At 47.8% G+C, this 15,516-nt stretch overlaps 1 protein-coding gene across 28 annotated transcripts in view; it reads right to left on the bottom strand.

Moving 5' to 3' along the window:
- Nucleotides 1–8,170: 8,170 nt before the first annotated feature.
- The window catches only part of PEAK1 (pseudopodium enriched atypical kinase 1), a 337,872-nt gene continuing 330,526 nt past the window's right edge, over nucleotides 8,171–15,516 (bottom strand). For all 28 annotated transcript variants that reach the window (XM_055418081.2, XM_055418088.2, XM_055418090.2 and 25 more), the window contains one exon: nucleotides 8,171–14,609. In XM_055418081.2, coding sequence (XP_055274056.2) covers nucleotides 13,449–14,609 — 1,161 coding nt within the window. In that variant the 3' untranslated portion in view covers nucleotides 8,171–13,448. The remainder of the gene's footprint in view (nucleotides 14,610–15,516) is intronic.

Genomic DNA, 15,516 nt, shown 5'->3' with positions numbered 1-15,516 from the left:
TCACCATACTTTGTCCACCTGGCGTACTTCTATTTATCCTTCAAAACCTTGTGCTGACATACCTCCTCTTGAAGGCTTCCAGACTGCCCTTCCTCCCCAAGTCCGAGACAATATGCCTAGTGTTTAATACTGCCTTCAATGCTGTGTGACCTCTATGCCAGTTTTTATTTTACTGTTGTGCAAACTCCTTGGACCTATCTCTACCCTCACTGCTAATCAAGGGTCTGGCTTGTGTCAGTTTTAGTTGACCCACACTGAATTTGTTATTAAGGATTCTCTGGTCTACGGATGTTACTATACCAGGGCCATGCTGTGTAACCTTGGGCATGCTCCTTCCCTCTCTGGGTTGCAGTCTCAGCATCTCTATAATGAGGAAGCTGCCAGGATCTCTGGGCTGCTCTGAGTTTTTGGAACTTCCCAGTTTCTGCCTGCCTACTCTAAGGGTGAACAAAAATTTGGGGGGTGGGTTGGTTCTTAGTGGCTCACAGACCACCTGCCTCTCCTGTTAGCAACTTTGTCCCCTTGGAACCAGGTGACTGGTATTATTGGGAAACAAAAGGACTTTTGCAGAAGTTAATATTTCTTTCTTTTCCCCAAAGAAATGGATAAACCTCATTAAGCCAAGACAAGGGAACTAGGTCATGCCCTGATGATGCCAAGCAGAGGATTGTGAGTGAAGCAGGCTATTAAATTTCAGATATAAAAAATAATCTGCTCCTTGCACCTGCCTGATTACTTTATTAGCACAAAAGATAAATTTAAACCTCAGACTTATGACAAAAAGAAGTAAGTCTGCACTCTCCTCCTAATTAAACCAAGAGAAGTCAGCCTGATCCAAGGACACCCGGCCCACTCAATTAATTAACATTTATTACAATCAGAAAACAATCTAATTCAATTAAAATGTTTCCACAAAAGTGGTTTAATGACTTTCCCCAAAATAAAGTACATTCGACCGGAGCATTTATTATGCCAAGGCCCAGTTGTCGGTCGTAAGGGGAGCTGGAATGACAGCCCTGATGTGGCTCTGTGGAAAAGCAAGGATGGGACAGGCAGGGCCTGGGAGGATCTGGACTGAGCCCCTTGTCAGGGGAGAGGGGATGCTTTCTGACTCCGATGTGCTGTGTCACCTTGAACAGGTAGGAGGTATTCACAGAGAAAGGATAGTTAGCAGGGATTTCTGAAACTTAGCCAGGAGATATTGCCGTTTGAAAGCTGTGAACAGTTTTCTGACTCTCATGAGGCAGAGATTTGAATTCACAGTGCCTTTGTTCAGCAACAATCCCTTGATAGGTCCTGAGTAATAAAAACAGAAAGCAAATAGTTGGAGTTTGCGCTTTTGAGCTAACAAAGTAGTATGAGCACATGCTATTGCCAGGCAGTGGGCTGAACACCTTTGATGGACTTTAATCCTCACAGTGACCCTGCAAGTTGGCACTCTCCATTGAAACCAAGGCTCTGAGTGTGCCTGAGGACCATAGTTAACTAGAGGTGAAGTGTGGATTCAAACCCAGGCAGCCAGACTCAGGGCAGAGAGACCCTTGGCAAGCTCCAAATACCTGTGAGGACCCTGGGGAGAGGGAGGCCTCTGCCATCAGACTTGGGTGGGGCCCCAGAGTCTGTCCTTTTGAAAAGGTCCCTGGAGACTCTGGTGCTCTGGTCTTGGAGATCTGCAGTCTCTACATGGCTCTTGGGGTCACAACGGCCTAACATCCCTGCTCAGCTGTGGCCTCAGGAAAAGGACAGGATGAATTAAGCCCCTTCCCCTCAAATTCAGTTGCACCTACGTTGTCTGAACGTCATACACTGTTATCAGCACTGAGTACAAGCTTTAAAAAGAGCTTTGTTAACCTGATAGGCAGAAAATGGGAAGCCAACAATAGGATTCAAACTAAAAAAGAAAAAGGCAGAGGAAGCAACAACACCTGCAGGATACACAGCAAACATCAGTATTGGTCTCTTCCGGATGGTGACCCAGTGGGTCAGTTTTATCTTCCAGACTTTCTACTGTAAATGCACATCACTTTTATAACCAGAAAAGGCTATTAAAAGGGTTTTTAGGTTCTTAGTTTTTCTTTTCTCGTGCTTCTAGAAAGGTGAAGCACTTGGATTCTTCTGTGACTTGTCTGTTCTCGTCTCTCCATTGGCATTTTATGTTCTTAATGGTTTGTATGAGCTCTTTGTAACAGGATTTTAACCCTATGTCCATTATATTTGTTTAAATGGTTTTTCTGCCTGGTTATTTACCTTTCAGTTTTGTTTCTAATGTTTTCAGTGGATGAAGGTTAATCATCTCCATATAGTCAAACCTATTGATCTTTCTCTTTCAGATGCCTTCTATTGCTTTTTAAGTTAGAAAGTCCTCTATCAACAAGAGATAAAACAGGTATTGACTTAGTTTTCTTTCTAGTTCTTAGGGTTTCTTTTCATTTTTCCTTTCCTTTGTGCCATGTAGCTCTTTGATCTGCTTGGGTTTACTTGGGTTTACAGTGTGCAGATTAATTATTTTCCAAAGAGCTAACTGATTCACATCTTATTGGATAAGACTTTCTTTCCCTCCCATATAGTAATGTCTAACTTATCCTATATTACATTTTTTATAGATAATAAGCTTTGTTTTTAAGTTACCTATTCTGTAATACTGACCTGTTTTTTTCTTGTATCTCTATTAAACTGTTTTATTGATTATAGCTTTTTCATTTACTTAAACAGACTCTCAGTTTCAACAATTCCTGGGTTTCTTTCACATATTTGTTCTTCCAAGTGACTCAGAACCATTCCGTAAAGGTCAAAAAGAAAACAACAACAACAACCCATTGAGATTTAAAATTCAATGAAATATTTGAGAAGATAACATGGTCCTTCTACCCAACCTGGGGGTTCATCTCTGTATCTATGCAACTTCTATTATAGTTCTTGAGAGAGCTTTGTAGTTTCTCATGTTTCACTCTCTAACCATCCCTGCAAGTATGTGGCTAGATGTCCAGAGAAGCGGAAATAATGATAAGAATAATATACTTACATATATGTATGTTATATAATGGGTTTCCCTGGTGGCTCAGCAGTAAGAATCTGCCTGCCAATGTCTTCCAGTGCAGGAGATGCAGGTTTGATCCCTGCATTGAGAAGATTCCCTGCAGAAGGAAATGGCAACCCACTCCAGAATTCTTGCCTGGAAAATTCCATGTAAAGAGGAGCCTGGTAGGCTACAGTCCATGGGGTCTTAGAGTTGGACACGACAGCAATTAAACAACGTTATATAATACTATCATTTTTAGTGAGAGAAGCTGCCTTTTGAGAAGTGCTATGACTGTGATGTCTATTAGGTCAGTCTTAACTGAGAAAAGCAATTTGCAGAGTATTGTACAGGTGTGTGTGTATGGTTTGTGTGTATTTGCACAAAGATCTGGCAAAGGGTTGAGCACTTTACAATCTAGATAACATGACAGGGAGGGAATGGAGAGGGTGGACAAGTGGAAGGTAGTTCCCTCCAGCCCCACACCCCCGTCCACACGCACGAAAAAGAAGAAAAAGGAGGAGAAAGTTGCCAAATTGCCTCTATGTTACCTCCATGGTGACTTGTGGTCACCCAGTTACCCTTTTCATCCCAGAAGCCGTCCTAGGAGGTCCCCATGGTAGCACCTGCTGGCTGGGTGAAGCTGGGCTTTGATTTGGCAGGCTTTGCCCCTCTCCACCTGTGGAGTGGTGTGAGGGGAGACAAGTCTGCTCTGGGCCCTCTCGAGTGGGAGGCCTCAGAAGGTGGCCAGTGCCTCCCTCTCCTCAGGTGACACCCCATTCTTGGCCAGCCCCTTCTGGAAGGAACTGGGATCTGACTGCTCAGCCTGGCGGGCCCCTCTGGACTTGCTTCCTCCCTCATTCCCCACTTTGCTTGTTTCAGGAAGCCTTCCTAGGCCGCCCCAGTCTGTCACAGTTGGAATGGATGACTGTAGGACTCAGACCTTTCCCTTGGCACAGAAACAGGCTAGGACTTGTGATGTGGTGGGCAAGAGAACTGGCTTCTGAGGGAGCCAGGCTGGGTTCGAATCTCAGCCCTGATACTTACTTACTGGCTGTGCTTGTTGTTCAGTCGCTAAGTCGTGTCTAACTCTTTGTGACCCTGCGGACTGCAGCACAGCAGGCCTCCCTGTCCCTCACCATCTCCTGGAGTTTGCTCAAGTTCATGTTCCTTGAACCAGTGATGCTTTCCAACCATCTCATCCTCTGCTGCCCTCTTCTCCTTTCCCAGCATCAGGGTCTCTTCCAATGAGTCAGCTGTTGGCATCCAGCTGTGCAGCCTTGGACAAATTTCTCACCCACTCTGATTTAAGATTTCTTCATGTGCAGTGGGGGTCAAAGGGCTGGAGTGAGGATTAGAAGTGGGGAAACCTGGCCCAGGAGCTGCAGGCAGGAGTTGCAGGCGCAGTGCTGTCCTTGCCCCTCCTGCGGGTCTCACTCAGACTCTGAGGAGACCGATGAGAGGAGCAGGCGGAGTGAGGAGCAGGATACACACAACAGGCTGAGCACCGGGTCTGAGAGCAGGCTGGCGATTTCAGGTGGATGAGAGAACATTTCTAGTGGGGGTCACCCCGAAAGATTCTTGGCTGAATGGGGGCCCAAAGAGTGGGGAGGTAAGGACAGGAACAGTGTGGGCGGGGAAATCTCCAGTGTGTCGGAGCAGCAAAGAGATCAGCCTAGCAGGGTGTGGAGGTCTGGTTAGCGAAAAGCATGACCAGAGGGTGGGACTTGGGCTCTGCAGTTGGTTGTCTTCTCTGGGCACCAGGAGGCCACTGACGATTCTGAGGGATTGAAGAGGGTGAGGGAGGAAGGCTATGAGTTCTGAGAGCTGCGAGGAAGAGCCAGACTGTCTTGAGGACAAATTCTAGTTCCTTCAGTAGGGATTCGGGGCAAATAAAACCTCTCTGGCTTGTCTTCTTGTGGGTAAAATGGGATAATTGTAGAACTGACTTCATAGAGTTGTTGTGAAGATAAACTAAGCTAGTTCAATCCCAAGAAGCTCTTTCTTGATCTCTTTGGAGCTCCTAGGAATAAGCACTGACAAGGCACACAGATCTGTGTTCAAATCCTGACTAGTTCAGTGAAAATGGGCAAAATGGTGCCATCTCCTTGGATCGGGGTGGGGATGAAGCTTGCTCCCACTGGCACTAGTCCAGGGCTTTCTGAACAGCACCCAGGCCAGTTGCCCAGAGTGTGTGGGCAAGGCGCAGGGTCAGGAGTTTGAGGAGAAACAAGAGTCAGTGGGGGAAGCTGGGCTACTCAGAGCCTGAGCAGGGAGGCCTGCAGAGCCCGACACACACAGTGTGCTCTGTCCTCGGCATCAGGGGGCATGAGTGGCTTGGGCAGGGAAGGCCGGGGCAGTGGGACTGGGGTGGTTCTGGGTGTGCCCCTTGGTGTGTGGTGGAGTGCGGTTCAGGGAGATGAGGCACTTGTGGGGAGAGGAACAGATGATGTGCCACAGGCTCGCAGGTTTTCACTCTGCCCAACTTGCGACCCCTGGTTCCAGGACTCCAGCTCAAGTGTGAGGGGACGGCTCCAGAGAGCAAGAGCTCTGCGCCCCCGACAGAGATTTGGTGCTCCTCTATTCCTGGGACCCCAGGTCCCCCTCACCAAGCACATTCTCCAGCACCCAGGAGCCCTGCTTAGATTCTCCAGCTGGGACTGGTGACCAGTAAGGCTCAGCCTTTCGCGTACCTTCAGAGGGTAAGTGAGTGGTTAGTTGGGATATGTGTGTATGGCGAGAGTTACCTAACATTTCCAGGAGGTCAGGAGTTGTGCCCAGGCAGCCTGTTTCCACTCAGAGGTTTGCACATTTGAAAGAACTGGATCTTGGCAGCCAAGATCCCTCCCCCTATACCCTGTATGCAATTCAGTTTTTAAGTTTCAGCTGTGAGCTGCCAACTGCAGCCCTTGGCTTCTGAGGCACTAGTGAAGTCCCTTCCCTTGTAGAGCATGGGCTCGCTTACAAGGAAGCATAATTTGTTGAGTCTTGGAGAAAAGCAGAGAGCTCATGGAGTGCACACCCTGCGCCAGGCACCCAGAGAGCTTCTCGTACCAGTGAATCCCAGGTAGGAAAGAACTCAAGATTCTTTTTGACCTGGGTTGAAAGAAATCAGTTCCCAGGCATGTGGAAGCCAAAGAAAAAGTTAAAGTGTTAGCTGCTAACTTGTATCTGATGCTTGGTGACCCTAAGGACTGTAGCCCACCAGGCTCCTCTGTCCATGGGATTCTCCAAGCAAGAATACTGGAGTGGGTTGCCATGCCCTCCTCCAGGGGATCTTCCTGACCTAGGTGATTGAACCTGGGTCTCCTGCATTGCAGGCAGATTCTTTACCATCTGAGCCACCAGGGAAGCCAAAGGCCCCACTCAAATGTCAGGGGTCCATCACCTCTGGACAATCCAGAATCAAAGGGAAGAGTGGTCTTCCAGAGGGCCCACTGACAGAATTCTTAGGAATGGATACCATGCTGGGCAAGGTGGTAAAGGGGTAACAGGATCTCTCTCGTCATAGCAAAGGTCAGAGGGATCCCATTTGTGGCCTTGCTCCACCCACTTTGGAGCCTGGCTTGAACAACCCTGAACCCTCACCATCCAAGCCCATATCTTTCAGGGGCCCTGGCTGGCCACTCACCAGCAGAGCACTGGACAGCCACCCAAGCCAACTGTGTTCCCTCTCTGTGATGTGGAGACCTCTCAATTCCCTTTCTTTGGTTCTCTCCCTCCAGAAGTCAGTTCACAACAAGGAAGGTTAGTTCCCTGGGCTCCTCTCCAGAGGCTGAGCCTATGTCCCAGGGAGTTGTCTCTTAGCTTTATCCTGTTGACCCTTCCTCCCAGGCCCAGCCAACAGAGAGAGCTCTGAGGCCCACATCAGTACAGTTTTTACCTCCTCAGCAATATACAACTTGAGTCTGGCAATCACTTTTCTGGAATATCCCTTAAATATTATGTCTGAAAGTTCTAGAGTGCTTGCTGGTGGAAAGAAGCAGAAACACCGGGCTAGAAACAGTGTCCACGGTAAAGGGTTAAGAGCTCTAAAATCTGGTCTGAATTTAGCGTCTACATGTTTGCACTTTCAACCATTCTACTCCAATGACATGGCAGCTGTCACTGCCTCTGCCCACTGCGGACTCGTCCAGGCTGAGCCAGGTGGCCTCCTTTGTCTGCTACGGAAGCATTTGCTCATTAGCTTGTCTGCCTTTGAGAGGACCCTGTGTGTGACCATGTACCCTTAGGAACAGGCAAAGGATGTGAATTCTGTAGCAGGTGACGCTGTACAAAGTCCTGCTCTGCTTATATTGTCTGCAGAGCTCTGAGATGGCCACTGAGAGGCTCAGCCACAGCCAGCTAACCAAACCGTTTAAACAAACCCAGGGCGTCAGAGGATGAGATAGCCGGATGGAATTACCGATGCAACAGACAAGAACTTGGGCAAACTTCGGGAGATGCTGAGAGACAGAGAGGCCTGGCTGCTGCAGTCCATGGGGTCCCAAAGAGTCAGACACCACTGGGCGACTAACAGGACCTCTATATGGTGACTGGTCACTAGGGGGCGATCTCACACAACAAACCTGCAGCCCTCTGAGCTCTGGGGGAAAGCTGAAGGCCTTCACTTGCCCTTCTATGCCTGATTTTCTCAGTTTAGGGAGGGAATGAATTGAAAACAAGTCCAGGTCAGCAGGGAGGAGCATCTGAGAAGGCATACCTCCTGGGAGTTAAGATGTAACCACGTCCGCGGCACGTCAGTGTGGAGAGAAGCTGAAAGGACAAGAGCTTGTCTATTTTTACTGGATATGAAAATGAATTTATTTACACAGTAACATGATGCCACAGAGAACACAGCAAAGTACCACAGCAAACCAAAGGGCGGCGCCGCCTGGTGACAGAGGGGACCTTTCGTTGGTAGGTTTCTACAAATCTAAAATATGTTAAGCAGAGAGGTGAAGCTCCAGGAAAGAACAAAAGAAACAAGATTTTCAAAAAGTCAGCATGGGCAGAGCCAGTGGGGAATGAAAGAGAGAGCGAAATGAGGGCTGCCATGATTCAAATCACTGAGAAGGACAACATCTTGCTTCTGCTCTCATCTCATACCAAAATGCCCGGCATATCAACAGAAAAATCCCATCCCGTTGTGTTCGCATGCAACACCCTTTAAAACTGCTAAGGGAAGGGATAACCAAGTAGTTATCTGGAGCAAGTTTCCTGAAGCAGTGTGGTTTATCTTTCAAAAATGCTACCCTGAAGCCATAGGGCTGGTTCAACATTCAAGTTATCGGGAGCGCGGACACACACACACTTTCCACACACTACACGGGCAAAGTGGATTTTCCATAATATAATATTTGTAGCAAAATATATGACTCTGTACTTCTGCTAGGTTAAAAAATGTCCGACCTCTTTTGATTCCCTGAAACTTTCTTGATTTAAAAAATAAAAGTGGAGGCAAATGGATGGGGAAAAGTGAGAAGCTGGAATAAACGCTCCGGCGTGGGAAACACCTGACCGGATGTCCCGGACGCAAGCCCCTGCAGCCCGCCCGAGGTAAAAGGGGAAAAGCTTCTGCAGCGGCTGAGGCAAAAACCTACTCTAATTTCAAACAGCTGCGGAGAGAGGGTGTTTAACAGCTGTATAGCACCTTGTACTTTCTGGGCACTTATAAATATTAAATGGTGGTGATGATGAGTGGTGAACACCTCGGTATATAAAAAATACTAGATCTTTTAAAAGAAATCTCCCAAGTTTTTTTTTTTTTTTTAAAACAAACCTATTGAAACTACCACATCTCAAAAAAAAAAAAAAAAAAAATCCTCAGCGTTCAGTGTTACAGGGATATGATGTTCCCAAGCTGAAGTTTGGGTGATTGTCACAGTCAAGTCAATGGGAGAGGGGATAGTTTCTTCTCCTGAAATGCTGGGGAATTTATAATCTGCCCAAGGTTTTCATTAGCATCATCTCCCCCCCGCCCCCCCCGACCCAATACACAAAATGGACTTGTTTTTAAAAAAATAGGTGCTTTTTTGAGGATGGTTTACTTGATCAGCGGAATACCTGGATGTGGAATGCAAGTGAATTATTTTCCCATGGCGTCTGTCATAACTCAGCCTCATCACCTAAAAAACATCAGGACAAAGAGGCTTGGTTTCTTTGGTATAATCTCTACCTAGAATCTTGCACGGCACCACTCGTGGCTTCTCTAATGGCATCGGTTTTGGTCCACGGAATCCCCACATTTGGTGCTGCCGTCAGCACAGGCTGCGGCGCACACTTGAGCAAGAGTGGCACTTGGATTTGTCTTGGCACAGCACTTTGGGCCTTTGAGAATATGGGCTTCATTGAGGTAAAACTAACCACCTGCTTTCATAGGCAGCCATCCTGTTCACTCATTAGGCTGAACCAGAATTTTTACTCCTTGTCAACTAGTAAGGGGAATAAAAAACATGTCAGAGTTAGCCCAGGAAGTCAAGTTACTCCCTGCCCATCCCAAGTATGTTCATACTTTATTTATACATCTAGAATCATTTGGAATACAGCGCAGTATCCTAAGTCCATCCCAATTTCTGGAGCTAACCCATATTTTTTTCAGATCACTGCTGGTAACATCTAGGGAAAACTCCTATCAGCAAAACTAAGTCAGGTAATTTCCTAGCACCAAAGTATTCTTAATTCAAATGTGGGAAGGGGAGTGCAATCCTTCTATGCCCTACTGTTTAGTAGGCCCCAAAGATCTTTCATGGATATTTTATAATGCTAGAGACTTTAAAATAGAATTTTAGGTAGTCTAATTCCCAGGATTATCATTAATATTTCCAGAGGCTCAGATCTCTTGGTTTAGAGTTTTCTAAGTTCACAAACTTGGACTGAGTTTGGAAGCACAACTGGCCCCCATGACAGTGAAAGGCTACTCAGACCCTTAGAATTCTAACCAACAGACTGTACTTTCGGGCCCTCAGCATCGGTAGATGAGGGAATGTGAGTGCTGTGCTCCCTTGCATGTCTCACCCCGTTAACCCACTGCCGTAGTCCTGGCTTCCGATTCTGACTGAGCCTATGGGTTGCGGACGTCCTTCACCATTCTGTTGTTGACGCCACGGGCTGCAACTGCTCCTTCCACCATCTTGCTGTTATTCTTGATGAATTAGCTCCTTGGCATCATGCTAGTGCACTAAGGGCTCTCCTCAGGCGAGCAAGGGAGCCCTGATTTCACAGCCCCCCTCCTTCTCGTGGAACGTCTAATTCCCTTCCTCCCAGATGAGGCGAGCATGCTAACAAGGCACTCTGCTGTACATTCAGTCTTGGGCTTGGCTACTCCAGCCATTTTCCTGTTTCTCTGGTACCTAAAAGTGTACGAGAGATTATTCTTGCTCGTGTGGCTTAAGGAAAAGTTCCAATAGCGGCTTCATTGTTCAAATTCTCAATATACATGGAAGAATCTATAGTACAGACTTCAAAAGAAGAGAAAAAAATCCAATCCCTATTGAAGAAAATAACTTGATGTTACTTGAGAAAACTTAAAGTGCTATACTAGTCACAATCCAGAACTCAGATATATATATATATATATATATATAATATGTATAAATATGTATGTCTGTGTCTGAGGGCAGGATTTCTTTGCAGTTGATGAATGAATTCAAAGTTTCTGCTACAATTAAAATGGAAATGCAAAATATTTGTGTTAATATGAGATTGAATTTCATCATTTTGGAAAAATATTTGGAGGACCATCTGACAATACCTCTTGCCTAGAAATAGGGTTATCTTGCCTATTCTGTTCTCACCTGTAACACCTTCGTCCTTTCCCACCTTACGTTCTTTGGCCCTCACTCAGAGAACTATTAATCTAGCCACCCATCTCAGGGCAGCCCGAGTCCCTTCCTGACTAGCTGGCATTCATCTTTTGCCTTTCACAAGTCCGACTATGAAAACAGTACTAAACACATCTAATGTGAAAAGGTGCTCGGTTTGCCAGTGCTATAAGATAATGGTAGTGGAGGGTGTCCGTGCTTATAATACTATCGAGTTAAAATGAAGAAGACTGGATCCAAGTCAAAACAGAAACAGGAGAAAAAAAGGAGGGTGGTGGTGGTGAAGGATACCTAGAAAACAAAGGGACCAGGAAACATTCTTCATTAAATATGAAACTGCATTAAATAGTCAACATTCAAATTCACACGGGCAAGGCAGCATGAGAGTGACATTGAGAAAGCATCTCAATGTGCAGACCATGGAGAGCAGGCTGCTAAGGGGCGTGCTGGCTGGCAGGGTCAGTGGTCTGTGCGCTGCCACGTCAGTGTATCACTGGGCAGGGGGTTATGTGCACGTGGGTTAGCCTGCCAGGCAAAGTGAGGCCAGGTTGCAGGGCACCGAGAGAGAGCAGACTGCTGGCCTGCAGTGGCGCGCCCGTCCGGTGGCTATTCCCGGGGGGCAGAGCCTTGCACTCTGGCCAGAGGAGATAAGACTCTGTGTGGGCCAACCAGCTCTCTTCCCTGGAAGTCCTGAACTGCTGGCCGGGAGGACAGGGGCATCCTCCAGATGGGCCTCACGGATCCCATTCTCTTAAAAAAAAAAAAGAAAATGAAGCAAAGAAGAGCACAATAAAATACATTCTTCTCTTTTCTTGATCCTCTTTGATATAGGTGAATCATGTGAAAGGTGGTTAATAATGTTAAAAGTTTAGAAATTACTAAAAGGCCACTAACGTGCTATCTAAATAATACTGCACAATCAGGCTTGGTTTTAACAAGCTCCGCAGAGGCTGATGCGGGGCCCAGGGCCATCGTGCCCACAGGCAGAGGATGTGTCCATCAACCCTGCCACAGGTTGCTCCCCCAAAGGCCCGGCCCCTACTTCCAGCGGGCATGTGCATACACACGGGTATACACGTGTACACACACTCACACTGTCTGGGCGACTCTTGGGATTTCAAAGTAGAAGTAAACAGAACAGATGCTCACAGTTTTGAATAACACACACACACACACACACACACACACACACACACACACACTGGGTGGGGGTGGAAGGGACACTCATCTCAGCGCAAATATGTGCCAAGGGAAGAAGGGGAAGGTTTCTGTGGATATTGCTTCACATGAAGTTGCAACATAAACACTGTATATACAGCTAAAAAAAATACATACAAAAAATTGCACATGTATCCAAGGGAGGGGAGCACAGACCCCATGCAGGGTGCTCTTGGCCACCTACCTCAGCAATCCAAACTCCCTATGAGCTGCCCTCAGTGCTGTTTCTGAGTCACTGGGAGCAATGTGCCGTGCAGCTAGGAGGCGGTCTCTCTAGACAATGTGGGCATTGCGAGGAGGAGGTCTCATCAGTGGCCTTCTTCCCTTCCTCTGCCTTCTGGCCATCCTAATAGCCAGTCACACCGTGCCCTTGAGGGAGATACTACAGCTCAACGGACAGCCATTTCCATGCAGAGCTGTTGTCTACAGCATTTGGTAGACTAGTTAACACTGGCTGCTGATAGAAGGAGGCTGGCCAATTATGGCTCAGGGGAAAACTGTGATCTGGGTACAGGTAGCCCTGGCTGCCACGGCTGACAGCTCTGACAGTAATCAAAGTACGGTCCTTTAAATTCTGTTCCCCTGATGGCCCCTAGAGAACTGCACGTGCAGGAATACCATCTCCTTTTGTCCTGCCACTTATCTGTAAGATCTGAACTGCACTCTGCCCTGCTGGGGCCCTGGTGACACCACCTTGGGTCAGCTCTGTCATGGGCTGATAAACCCAAACTTCACTGGCAAGTGGGGACAGAACCAAGATGAAGGAGATCCAGGCAGTGGCAGCACGAGGGGAGACTTAGGGCTGTCTTCCATACAGCACACAAACTTACTGATAATGGAAACCAAATGGGTGCATGACCCTAAGGATGGATTCTCTCTCCTTGTCCTTCTACCATCCGCTAGAACAAAGGATGTAATTCCTGGAACCAAAACTGGGCTGATGCTAAGGATGGCAGTTCTGCTTGGTAAGAGAGCCAATTATTGATCCTTTAAAGGAAAACAGTCTGTTGCAAAAGTTTAGTAGATGACGATAAGTACTGGTTAAATCTGTCTATTGCTAGTGAGAATAAATACATGGTGTTAAAAAGACAGGTGATACTCAGAGTTCTGGAGGAACTTGACCCAGCTCATGGAATTCAAACCAGAGGAGCTGTCACTTCAAGGATGCATCTTCATATTTCCTGCACTTGGGGACAGTTAGGGCGGAAGGTGTTCCCATGAATGGCAGCTGCACATTTGTGCAGCTGACTTTCTCTAATGTTAAGATGGACTCAGCGTCTCACTGGACTTGGATGGGGATGGAAGGCTTGTCTCTCCTCTTTTCTTGAATTCTGTATGAGTACCAGGAAGGGGAAGTGTGTGGGCAACTTGAAGAAGGTGACACATGAAGTAAGAGCAGGGACTGGGACATGTTAACGGGGCTGCAGGATTTTCACAACACAGCTGAGAGAGTCCGGAGTGGCAAAAGCCAGATACTGAGCACAAAGCCAGTCCTCCAGGCTGACACCACCCTCCCGGTCCAGGGACTTCTCGGCAAACTTGATCATGAGCAGTGTGCGCTTGATGTCCAGCCAGTTCTGGAGCAGGATGTTCCTGTGAGCGGGGCTGGGGGAGGCAGTGAAAGTCTGGAAGAGATCTTCCCGGGGGCCCCAGAGCAGACACTGGAGGATGCCTTTGGCATCTGAAATGAGGATCCGCTCAGAAGGGTTGGGATTTAGGAGGCAGCTGGCCAGTTGCTGCAGGCCCCGGGAATAGGGGGAGCGGAGTGGGATGCGGGGCAGGTCAGCCCGAGTGTACTCCTTCTCCTTCAGCTCTGGGTTCTCATCAAAAGGGTTGGGCAGGTGCAGCATCTCATAGATGAGGATGCCTGTCTGGAACTCGTCACACTTTTTATATTGCGTGGCCGTGATGATCTCTGGGGCGAGGCGGGACTGGTCCCGGAGGATCTCAGGGTCTACCAAATGGCTCTTCTGCTTGGCCTGGGAGAAGTTGCTGACGATGAGTCTCGTGGGACAAGACGGGGTGGGGCTGGGCTCCGCGGACCCCAGGCCCTGGGTGGGCCCCCTGGGCTGGTAGTGGACGAGCAGCAGGTTCTCCAGACGCAGATCGCAGTGGGTGACGTGGTAGGGTTTGAGGTGCTCCAGGCCCGAGCACAGCTGCAGAAGCAGCAGACACACTTGCCTCTCGTACGCATCCGGGCTTTTCCCATGCTGTGCCAGAGAGTCTCGCACAAAGTCGGCCACTGTGAGACAGGGAACCTCTCTGGTGATGACCACAACGTGGCTTCTCTGCTTCCTGCTGATGACTGCCTGGCCTTCTTTGTGGGACAACTCTGCTTCGGAGCCCAGGTCTGGGCCCTTCCCATCAGCTTCTCCTTTCACCTCTTCCGTTGCTTCCATGTCATCCTCTTCCTCTTCGGGGGCATCAGGATCCTCCCAGGGAAGCAGGCGCTTAGGAACTTCAGCAAGGAAGTGACCGCAGTCCTGCTGGATGTTAAAATGGACAGCCAGACTCTGCCGGACAGCCAAGCTGTGATAATATTGCTGCGATTCTTTAGCTTTGCTCTTACAGATCTGAAGGAAGAAAGCAAAGAACACAATTTAAAATGCACACTATCATAACAAGGCTTGTGATTTGTAAAGAGGGGTTAACTAGAAGGTGATTGGTAGGAGTCTGGAGTAGCGAGAGCAACAGAGTTGCAGTGAAGACACAGCATTAGAGTTGAGTTTTCCAGAAAGGGTTTCGGTGACCCTGTGTTGAGTGACAGAAGCTGTGTTTTCATGCTTAACCCATCATGCATATGATCTCTAGTCCTTATGTGTGCGTGTGTGCTAAGTCGCTTCAGTTGTGTCCGCATCTTTGCGACCCTGTGGACTGTAGCCCGCCAGGCTCCTCTGTTCATGGGATTCTCCAGGAAAGAATACTGGAGTGGGTTGCCATGCCCTCCGCCAGGGAATCTTCCCCACCCAGGGATCAAACTTGCTTCTCCTGTGGCTACTGCACTGCAGGTGGACTCTTTAGCGCTGAGCCAACAGGGAAGCCCTCTAGTCCTTACACTAACTCTTTAAAGTCGGCTGTGTGTGTGTGCATGGTCAGTTGCTCAGTCATATCCAATTGTCTGTGACCCCATGGACTGTAGCCTGCCAGGCTCCTCTGTCTATGGAATTCTCCAGGCAACAATACTGGAGTGGGTTGCCATTTCCTTCTCCAGGGGATCTTCCTAATGCAGGGATCAAACCTGCGTCTCCTGCTTTGCAGGCAGATTCTTTACTGCTGAGCCATCTGGGAAGCCCAAAGTAGGCTGCGGACTTAAGGATTTAAAAAACAAAAACAAAAAACACAAACCCAGGGCAACTAGTTTGCAAACCTAAGTCTGCCTGACACCAAAGCTTCCTCCTTCCACTCTATCTTGCCCCTTATCTAGAAAACTGAAAAACAAAAAGTCATTTTCCATTTATGCTTTCTTTCTATGAAGTTTTA

The sequence above is a fragment of the Moschus berezovskii genome, chromosome 21 (genome assembly GCF_049115385.1).
Source record: "Moschus berezovskii isolate FMDL1 chromosome 21, NW_MosBer_1.0, whole genome shotgun sequence".
NCBI classification, from domain to species: Eukaryota; Metazoa; Chordata; class Mammalia; order Artiodactyla; family Moschidae; genus Moschus; species Moschus berezovskii.
This window is presented reverse-complemented; position numbering and strand designations above follow the sequence as displayed.